This window comes from Cibotium barometz, chromosome 57 (genome assembly GCF_041138505.1).
Source record: "Cibotium barometz isolate CiBa-2024 chromosome 57, ASM4113850v1, whole genome shotgun sequence".
Classification (NCBI taxonomy): domain Eukaryota; kingdom Viridiplantae; phylum Streptophyta; class Polypodiopsida; order Cyatheales; family Cibotiaceae; genus Cibotium; species Cibotium barometz.
Window position 1 is genome coordinate 33735174 of NC_141102.1, and position 10863 is coordinate 33746036.

General features: G+C 45.5%; 1 protein-coding gene across 2 annotated transcripts in view; it reads right to left on the minus strand.

Moving 5' to 3' along the window:
* Positions 1-10335, minus strand: part of LOC147606673 (uncharacterized) — a 128431-nt gene extending 118096 nt beyond the window's left edge. Inside the window, exons 1-3 of one of the 2 annotated variants that reach the window (XM_086792059.1) lie at positions 10057-10335; positions 9671-9980; positions 9283-9406 (exon numbers count right to left, since the gene is read on the minus strand). In XM_086792059.1, the coding sequence (XP_086648185.1) occupies positions 9283-9406; positions 9671-9980; positions 10057-10311 (689 nt within the window). In that variant the 5' untranslated portion in view covers positions 10312-10335. Of the gene's footprint in view, positions 1-9282; positions 9443-9670; positions 9981-10056 lie in introns of both variants that reach the window. The other variant, XM_086792058.1, reaches the window with a different exon arrangement.
* Positions 10336-10863: the final 528 nt, after the last annotated feature.

Consider the following 10863-nt stretch of genomic DNA (forward strand, 5'->3'; position numbering starts at 1 on the left):
AAATTTGCCATTCTCATCTGCTTCTCTGAAAGCTTTGTTTGAGATAAAAAGTATCTCAAGCTTTGATGATCTGTCTTGACTACAAATTCAATCCCAAGAAGATAATGTTTCCATATCTTTAAGGCGTGAATTACAGCCAAGAGGTCTTTCTCATAGATATCCATATGAAGCTCAGTACCATGCAAACGACGGCTCTCGTATGCAACTGCATGCCCTTTTTGACAGCTCCAATACAATCACCACAAGCATCACATTCAACCACGAATGACTTGTGCAAGTCAGGAACAATCAATACTGGACCACATATAATAGCATGCTTGAGCTGCAAGAAAGCATCCTGTTCCTTTGAAGTCCATTTGAAAGCAGTTTTCTTCTTCGTGAGATCATGTAGAGGAGTGGCAATCATAGCAAAATGCCTTATGAAACGCCTGTAATATGAACATAATCCCGGAAAGCTACGTACTTGATGTACGTTTTGCAATTCGGGCCAATTGCGAATGGTCTCTATCTTTGCAGGATCCATTGTAACTCCATCTTTGGATACAATATGACCCAGATAATGAATCTCTGAAAGGAAAAACTCACTTTTCTTGGCATTTATGAAAAGTTTATGCTTCCGCAACTCTTCGAACACTCTGACCAAATGAGTTCTGTGTTCTTGCTCATTCTTGGAGAAAACCAAGATATCATCAAAGAAGACTCCTGTAAATTTGCGATGGGATCGGAATATCCTATCCATCATTCGATTAAATGTGGCAGGAGCATTGGTGAGACCAAAAGGCATTACCAAAAATTCATATAGTCCGAAGGCTGTCCTAAATGCAGTCTTATGGACATCTTGTGGCGCCACGCGTATCTGGTGATAACCACTCTTCAAATCAAGTCTGCTAAAGCAAGCTGAGCCATCAAGCTTATCCAAGATATCATCAATTCGCGGAATTGGGAATCTGTTCTTGATGGTAAGCTTGTTCAAAGCTCTTTAGTCCACACACATACGGAATGATCCGTCCTTCTTTTGAACAAGAAGCACAGGAGAGCAGTAAGGTGAGGAACTGGGCTGAACCAAACCTTTCTCTAAAAGCTCGTTTACCTGCTTCATGATTTCTTCTTGTTGTGCAGCACTCACTCGGTATGCGGGTTTGTTAGGAGGAGAACTACCTGGCACAAGATCTATGCGATGATCTTCAGGCCTTTGGGGAGGTAATTCACTTGGCAATGAATCAGCAAAACAGTCGTTGAATGCATAAAGAAAATTCAGCCTATCATTAGACATAGCATCCACATTTTGATGATTTGGCACAAGGCTATCACGAACAAAAACCAAGTACGCTGAAAGACTCTTTTTCATTGCTTTATTAATTTGGATGTGTGATACAAGTGGGATGGAATCCCCTTCTTTGCCAGCATTAATAAAATGCATGCGGCCTTTATGCATAAAAGAAATCATATTAGACTTGTAGTCTTTGCGGGACTCAAGCCTATGGTGCCATGGCTTGCCCAACAATACATCACATCCATTCAGTGGAGCAACTAGGAAATGCTCATTATCAAGGTAGCCCTGGATATGGATGCGCAACTTCCCTATCAATGGGGTAACCTGCACCTCTTTACCAATAAATGCAGCTTCGGCTTCAATCTAAGGTCCCATATGCTCGACCTCAATACCCAATGCAGCTGCCATTTGCATAGAGATGAAATTATTAGTTGCACAGTCATCAAACATGAATAGTGCGGGCTGATCCTTGATTTTTCCCCAAGCCTTGCAAACCATTCGCTCTTTTGCATCATGACCTGTATTTCCTTGCACATCAGGAACTGCATGTACATTAGCCTTGGTCTGCTTGTTCTCGTGCTTTGGTTTGCGATCTGGGCATTGTCGAAACATGTGGTCTTTGCTACCACAAGAAAAGCATTTTCCATCCTTAGCATATTGCTCTCTTTGCTCCGGGGTTAAGCCGAATTTGTTCTTCCTTGGGCCTTGATCTTTAGATGTGTTATTTTCAGCTTTACCACCCTTGTAGGACTCCCGGAAGTTCTTTTTAGGTGGCTGTCCACCCTTTTGCTGATTTGGGACAGCCTTGACCTTCCCCTTTGAACCTCCTTGATCCTGTTTAAACCTGAGCACCAATTGCTCCATAGCAAAAGCAGAAGCTGTGAATTGTTGCAACGTATGTTTCGGATGCACAATGCCCGATCGATATGCTGGTTGCAGTCCAGAACGAAACTTCCTTTTTCTTTCATCCTCAGTGATTTGCATAAAGGGAGTCACTTCCAGCAACACCTTCCAGAACTTGTTAACATACTATTGCACGCTTTCATTCTCTTTGTTCCAGCCTGTCCCACTTTTGAGTGAGAGTTTACTCCGCATTTGGTGGCAAAAACTAAGCATAGAATCTATCTTTAAATTCCTTCCAGGTGCTAATAGGATCTTTGGTGATCTTTTCAGTGATCCACCAATGAGCAGCAGTCCCTTTCAAAAACATGCTAGCATGGCGTACCTTTGACTTTCAATAAAGTCCTCATCGCTAAAAGCAATGTCGAACTGTGCCACAAATGCTAACACCTTAGAAGCATCATGTTCACCATGAAAAACATCAAATTTAACAGATTTGTCACCTGCTTTGAATTCCTTGAGCTTCCTGGCATGAGGCTCATAGTCTTCTCTTTTTCTTTTCCCCTTATCCAACGGGGCAACCCTATCTGCATGGGCTTCATGGACGGTGGCATGTGCTCCACGAACTCGAAACTCAGATGCATGTGACTTACCTGCATATGGCAATGTCTCTCCATGAGACAACTCAAAAGGCAAAAATTTTCTAGAAGCAGACCTGTCACCATGAGATACATGTCTTGCATGCATGTGACTTTCATGCCCTCCATGAGCACTGGCATACATATATCTGTCAGGCTTAGTGCCTTGTGGAGAAGATGCATGTCGAGAGGTGACTGTCACCTCTTCCTTTTGCATAAAAGATTTCAGCCTTTGAGATGCGGGAACTCCATGCTTCAAACGAGGTGGATTTCTGAATTTCAGCTCTCCGTCATCCCCCTCTTTGATATCACCTTTGCGGAGGAGGTAGACAAGTGCCAACTCCCTTGGTTTCTTGCCCACTTCCCGAGCCATTGATTCAACACACATCCATCCATATCTTTCATACATCCATCCACATCAATCTACATCAATTCACACATCAATCCACATTCATTTCATAAGTATTCCCATTCTCATCTAATCACATCTTTTTCTATCTCATCACTTATTTCCTCATCAGATCTCATCCACTTGCATCTACTCATACATCTCATCACTTCACATACATTAACATCTATCCCGTTTACATCGCATCTTATCACATCCATTTCACATCACACCTCATTCATTCACATCCCGATTCACATGTTAACACATTCATTCACGTCCCTTATCGTTCATTCACATTACATCACATTTATTCACATCCCGATTCACATGCTATCACATTCATTCACATATCGTTACATCTACCATTGCATCAGCCTTCCTGGCTTCAATAGCACTTTGCAGATGGGGATCTTCATGCAAAAACTTTAACTCTTGCTCTTGAGCCTGCAAAAGTTTTCTCATATGTTCCATTTCAGCCCTCATAGCATCAGACTCTTGTTCAAGCATAACTGTCTTTCCTGGAGACAGTTGACCCTTTGATTCACTATCATTAATCCTTTCAAGGGGCTTGTGTCTACCTCGCAAGGCATCAGACCCACGAGAGGCACTAGATGGACCCCTCGAATTAGGCACTTCCAAAGGGTTACCTTGGCTGTCCATTGTGTTTTAAGTTTGCTAAAAGCGGGATGTCCAGTACACAGGTTCGTTTCCCCACTAAGAAGAGGGAAACAACCGTGCTCTGATACCAATGAAACCGATCCGTCAAGTGGAAAGACTCCGTTGGACACCCACACGCTTAATAGCACAACTTTAAAACCACAAATTTGAAATGGACAACTTAATACAACTTGAATTTGAAATGAAATGAAATGAAATGGAAAGATGGACACCAGCACTGGGGCCGGAACGGGCCGACCCCCCCCTCAATATATGATATATTTATTGGGAGTATTTAACAAATACAATGCTCCATGGGTTCCAAGAACCAGATGATGTCCATGTACATATGAAAACAGTACCAAACAAATAGGCTCGAAGTCGAAATTCAATGTAGATGCTCGAAGCAGAATGACCACTAGTGTGGTCCTGTCTCTACGGTCCTGTGCTTTCACTGGACTCCGTGGGGAGAGCGCCTCACTGGTGTTCCGAGACCACGTACAAACAAGCGCTCTCGTACTAACGCCTGGCTCTCCCGATCTCAACACCTTTGGACCGAGGTTCTCCAATAGAGCTTGGACTACCCGACACCGAACGGGTGTTGGCCGTATAGGGAGTCGGGAATCCCTTATCAAATTTAACACAAAAATACTTTACTTAAATCTGAAATTCACTTACTTGTGGATGGCAGATAGAGAACCAATACCCGTGGTATTTGTGTAGAAGATGTAGCCACCCAGGAGATGTGAAATCCTCTTGTAGTCGCCAGTGGAGAAGATGTGCAACCTTGTTGAGATGGCACAGCCGCCTTGTAGATAAACTTAGTGTTGCCACTAGGACAAGTACCACCGCAAAGACCACAGCCGCCTGCTGTGAAAGAAGGAGCACCCACTAGCAAGGGAGGAGAGGCCTGGCTGCAACGTGGGGAGAATGAGCAGCTTGCTGGAGTTAGAGCACACAGCCTCCTGCCTTATTGGAGATGGAGTGCACAGCCGTCTGCAGGTGGTGATGCTGTGCACAGTCGCCTATAGGTGGTGGGGATGCAGTTGCCTGGGAGAAGTGCAGCCGTCTGCTGAGAACCGCCTGCTGTCTGCCAGCCAGCCGCCTGTAGAAGTTCATGCGCAGCCAGCAGTTGCATAGACAGTAGAAAAGCATGAACGGTAGCCAGTCGCCTGCAGGGGAGCATGGGGAGGTGCTTTGGCTGCAGCCTGTAGTGCAGAGGATAGGGCAGCCAGCAGCCTTAGATGCAGTCGCCTATTGTAGAGGTAAAGCGCCTGTGTGGGAGAGGTAACATGCTCAGTGGGAAAGGCAGCATGCGCAGCAGTCTTGCTGCAGATGGTGCGCACAGCCTACTAGAGGAGCATGCGCAGCAAGCTTCAGCCGCCTGGGAGCAGAGAGAGTACTCAGCCGCCGGTTGGAGAACGAGCGCAAGAGATGGTCGCCAAAAGATGGTAGAAGCGATTCGCCGGGTGATGTCCACGCTGAAGGAGAAGGCCTTTCTTTTAATAAAATTAAGGTGGGGTTACACTTTAGTGATTTCCACGCTTGCATGTGGGTGATTAGTGTGGGTAGGTGACCATGCCCACCCCCACACTCACTTAAGTGGGGCTCCCCACCTTGGCCCCTAAGTGGGTGCCCAAAGGGGATGCCCACTTTTAAGTGTGTGTGAACATTAAACCTTATAAAACAAAGGGTTAGAATATGTAACATTAAAACAACATGTGCAATATACTTACCACCACTCAAACTTGTCAGAAGACAGAGCAGACTTCACGACTCACTGGCAGGCGTCCCCCCTCAGTAAGTAACACGTCAAGCAGGCAAACACAAAAATACATGTCATGCGAAAACAGTTTCAAACATGCAAATCATGTGTACATGTGCAAATAGTAACATGGACATATCTCCCGTTCATGGAGCAAGTACAAAATATCTGTCGGCACAAAACTGGCACGACATAAAACATAAAAACCTGGTCTTCCTATGGAGTGACAGTCCCATAGGTAAGACACAGTTCCAGGCACGAGTCTCCCTATGGTGTGACAGTCCCATAGGCAAAACACGGCACGAATACTGGCTCTTCCATGGCGTGACAATCCCATGGGTCGAACACAGTCCAGGTCATACACGGGTGGCACCAGTCTGGCTCCCGTCCATACGACACCATCCTGCTAACACACGGGTGGCACCAGTCTGGCTCCCGTCCATGTCAGCAAAATACTGGCCTCTTCACATGAGACACCGGCCTGGCCTCAAGTGAACGAGACGCAAAAACTGGAGATGGACCAAATGGTCGGCCACTTGGTGACACTAAACACTGATTCAGTCCCAGATGATGGTGTACAGGTCCAAGGTACAGGAAAGTACACGGATTCAAAGCCCAAGGCAAGAAACACAGATCGGGAAGAACTCCCAGGAGGTTTGTTGGTGGTGTTCCACAATGCCAAAGGGGATGGCAGTCCTGTGAGCCAGATAGGTTCCCGAGCAACGGTCCCAAGGGAGGTTTATCTTCCAAGGGTGATGTGAGAGTGCCAGACTCATTTCTCAGGAATGAAGACCAAGACAGTGTTCAGATGTCATGTGCACAGATGCCCATGGACAAGTTCCTCAGCTAGTCCAGAAGAGGCAACCAGAAAAAGGACCATTAGAACCAGAAAATGGAGCACAGAGAGCTGTTGGCAGTGTAGATTGGAGCAGGGCTTGGAGAGCAAGAGGAAAAGCCTGTCAGCTGTACCACAAGGGAGTCGGCTGTACCAGAGGTGGAGGCGGCTGAACCAAGTTGAAGGGGGGCTGCAGGCGCATCATCGAAAACAAGCATTTAATGACCAGTCGGCTGAATTAAATAGACTTTAATGAATTTATGACTGGCCAGCAGTCGGCCAGCATAAAGGGGGGTCCAAGACCCATATAAAAGGCCCAAGTGCTCCTCATTGAATTCATTCTCTCCCACTAGGGGATTGGATCATTAGAGGTCCCATAGGGGACAGATTTTAGGGTTAACAACCTTTTTATGAAGGCAGCCAAGGGCTGCAAAGATATGTACCTTTTTGTACCATAGTATATACTGAATTTCCAGCACTTCTCACTCTCTCTCTCTACTCTCTCTCTACCTGCGTTTTTGCATCAGAAGGTTTCCAAGAGTGTTTAGGGCTGAAAGAAGACTACCCAGAGCTTCCGCGCGTTACATCAGAGTCGGGGCAAGAATGAATTGTGGACTAGAGGAAAACAGATGCATGGATCTTCATCAGAGACAAAGTGGTTTGGAGAACAGGCCGGGTTTTCAGAGAAAAAGGGTTGCCAGAGATGGATGATGACAAAAGGACTTCGGGAAAGGATTGGGATGATGACAGTCATCCAAGAGCAGGTTGGAATCCCGTTATCAAGTTTGGCAGAGGGGGATGTCATGTGCATCATAGATGCCATGGACATTTTCAGGGCTAAATCCAGAAGAGGCAGCCAGATAAAGAGTATGAACCAGGTAGAAAAACCAGGATGATAGAGCACAGAGCACAGAGCACTCTTGGCAGTGTAGACTGAAGCAAGGCTTGGAGAAGAACCAAAAGAAGCTATCGGCTGCCAGAAAGGACTGTCGAATGCATGAAGGAGGACGTCAGCAGTGCCAGAAGTGTGTCGGCTGCAAGCGCTACAGTATGTGTAGATTGGAGACCAGTCGGGCAACGCTGAAGAGATTTATGGTCGTGGAACTGGCCGACCAGCAGTCGGCCAGTTAGCCAAGCTTGGAAAAGGTCCTATAAAAGGGGACCATGTGCTCATTGTTGAGTCATTCATTCCACTAGGGAGTGGATCAATAGGGTCCTAGTTTAGGGCAGGATTTTGGTGAGTTACCACCTTTTATGAAGACAGCCTAGGGCTGTAGTAGAAGTACCTTTTTGTACCATATGAATATACTGAATTTCCAGCACATCTCTCTCTCTCTACTCTCTCTCTATATCTGCGTTTTGCATCAGATGGTTTCCAAGAGTGTTTAGGGCTGAAAGAAGACTCTCAGAGCTTCCGCGCGTTACATGAAGAAACCTTCAATTGTACACTTCAAGAACTTTGGGTGGGAATGCTTTGTACATGGGCATAATGCTCAAAGAAAGGAGCCATAAATACATTTTCTTAGTTTATGGTGTGGGTTTAAAGGGTTATAACCTCTACAACCCTTAGGCAAAGATTATTCCTTAATGTTGTAATCCAAGCATTGAATAGAAGAGGGCATTTTCTCCCCTCAATGAAAATTTTTCACCTAAAAAACACAAATACCACTAGCTTCAGCATGGGCTCCCTCTCATCCTCATGGAAGTCAGCCTGCAATGTGTCCATAAGAGAACTTTGAAAATAGAAGCCAAAAGCCTACCTTGCCACAAAAGGATAAGTATAAGTAGCTTATAGATGGAGTAGAACTTATGGCTATTGAGGATTCTCCACTTCTAGAAGGACATAGGAATATACGAGGGCTCATGGGAATCTCGTCAACTATGCCCCCTCCATACTTATGGAAGTCAACCTACACTGTGGAGGTGGACTTTAACGAAACAAACCAAGAGCTTATCATGCCACAAAAGGATGGACTATTCCCTAAGTGGTATAGCTAGCTTCTAGATGAGAAAAGATTATGCCTATTGAGGATGTGTCGTCGTCTCTTTGTAACTCTAGAAGGATAGAGGAATATAGGAGCACCAGAGGAAATCTTGTGAACTATGAACTTATGATAAAGAGGTATTGTTGAATCAAGAAACCACATCACGTTGAGGCACAAGAGAGTATGACTCCGTTTAAAGAACCAACCGGGACCGTGTAGATTGCGCTGCAAAATGCAAAAACACGAGCTTGAGGCCACGAGCAATAACTCAAGTGCGGTGTGTTTTCCAGGCAAAGGGCAATGTTCGCAGACTCTTGCAAATGTATGGACCTGTATTTCAAAATTCAGCCTCAGTACAAGGTGTGGATTTTAATCTTGGAATTTTTAGCAGCCCCAAATTCTTTTGGCAACCTCCAAGGTCGCTTCTTCCAACAGATTCCCATGCCCACAAGAAATACTTTCACAACCCATTTCAGCAGATTTCCCCTCCAGCTCCCCAGGTAGCAGTCTGCTTTGCACAACTCTCTGCCTCTGTGATCAGGGAAGCTGGTAACCTAGCTTGCAGCAAGCATAGGCCTCCTTCCCGAATGGTAGCCTGAGAACCTCCAATATCAGGCACATAATAAACTTGAAAAAGTTCAATACACCTTCAAACTTTTTCTTCCTTTAGCATCAAGTCTCTCCATAGACTCGATCTAACAAGAGATGACAACACATTGAACTTTACAAATAGTTTGCTTGTGAATGAACAAATTCCTTTGCAGTCAATTCCATGTAGTTGTTTGCAGCTACATGCCTCAGCTTTCAAAAGACCGTAACTTCTACCAAGACAAAAACTGAGCCATGACACGAAAAACACCAATGAAACTGCAAAAGGAATCTGCATGAGAAAGCCAACCTTGTTTCTATGTCAGTCGCTCGACGGAAGACTCTAGGCACTGGCCCATCCCAGGTAGGAGACACAGCTGCAACGGCTCGAGCCTTGATCGAGTCTTTTCTGACTGCACGAACGGCCAGGCTTGCTGCATGACCACCGCCAACAATTATCGGAGGCTCCTCTGTCCATCACCGTGCCCAGTTATTACCAAGATGTCACTGGTCGAAGAAATGATTTCCATTCCAAAATCTAAAAGTGAGAACTGAGGTAGCAAATTCCAAAATGCCTATGAGGTCAGTTCTACACCCAGAAACCCTCTCTATATGGGATGGTTCGTTGTTATGATCACTCCTACGTTGGTAGGAGCAAAGCACATCACAATTTAAATAATTCAAGAACAGCAATTCACCAGACACACTAAGGGGGCTGTCCGCGGCGGTGGCGAAATCTACAAGGAAGGCTTCTAGATTATCCGCAGTGTGATCCATCCCGGAAAGCCCAACTCCAGGCCAGTCCACTATAAAAATGCGCCACCGTGATCCGTCGAGGCTCAACAGATTCTGAACAACAGCACGCCACTCCTCGTTGGTACCCACATCTGAGATCGTTAGAAGAAGGAGGAGGTTTCGCAAGCGCCCAGAGCCACACCCCACATGCTCTTCGTAGAACACGTTCAGATACGAGCCCCCCTTCTTCCAAGTCCACGTACCTATTCGGGGCTGCACAGCACAATCGAGAAAGACTGAGGAGCCAGTACAATGGGCGGATATGGGGGAGGGAGGAAGTATCGCGTACCTTGATTGGCAGAGGCGGGGGCGGCTGCGCTTCCGCAAGGGCGGCCTGGGCCAAGACCGCAGAAGTGGTGTGGCGTTCTGCGCCCTTGTTGGGCGTGGAGGGGAGATAAGTGGAGGGAAAGCCCAGTACGCCGAGAGGGCCTAGGAATGTGCAGCGCGACCAGGCTGTAGCAGCAGTAGTAGTGGTTGAGCTCAGTAATGTAAAGGGCTCCCTGAGAGCTAACCCATCAGCAGACACACAGCGGAGGGTCGCCATAGGCTCACCTGCTCCAAGGTAACGAGATTTTATATATAATTGGCCTGCCTAACGAGGGGCCCACTCCTCCTTGGCAAAACAAAAGGTAGCATCCAATCTGGTAAAACAAGAATGTGTATTTTGGAATCCAATCCAATATATTTGATTGTTTTTTTTTTAGTTTGGACATTAATCTACTTTTTTATTTGCGCAACTAATCCCTAGTTGATGAGAGGACTCCTCTCAGCGCCCCGCATGCTACCTTGTAGCGTTGCCCGCGGGTGTGTGTGGGGTGTGGTGTTTAATCTACTACAAACCAAAATATGTGTGGGGTGTGGTGTTTAATCTTCTACAAACCAAAATATGCTGGTTATAACACACACCCATCATCCCACAAGTTACAAGGGTTCAAACCAATATTGATTGTAAGCACACTAATATATATATATATATATATATATATATATATATATATATATATATATATATATATTTATGGATACCATAACTACAATTTTGAGAACCTGCCATTTGAACTAATGCACATGTTTATATATAAATATTAATAAATAT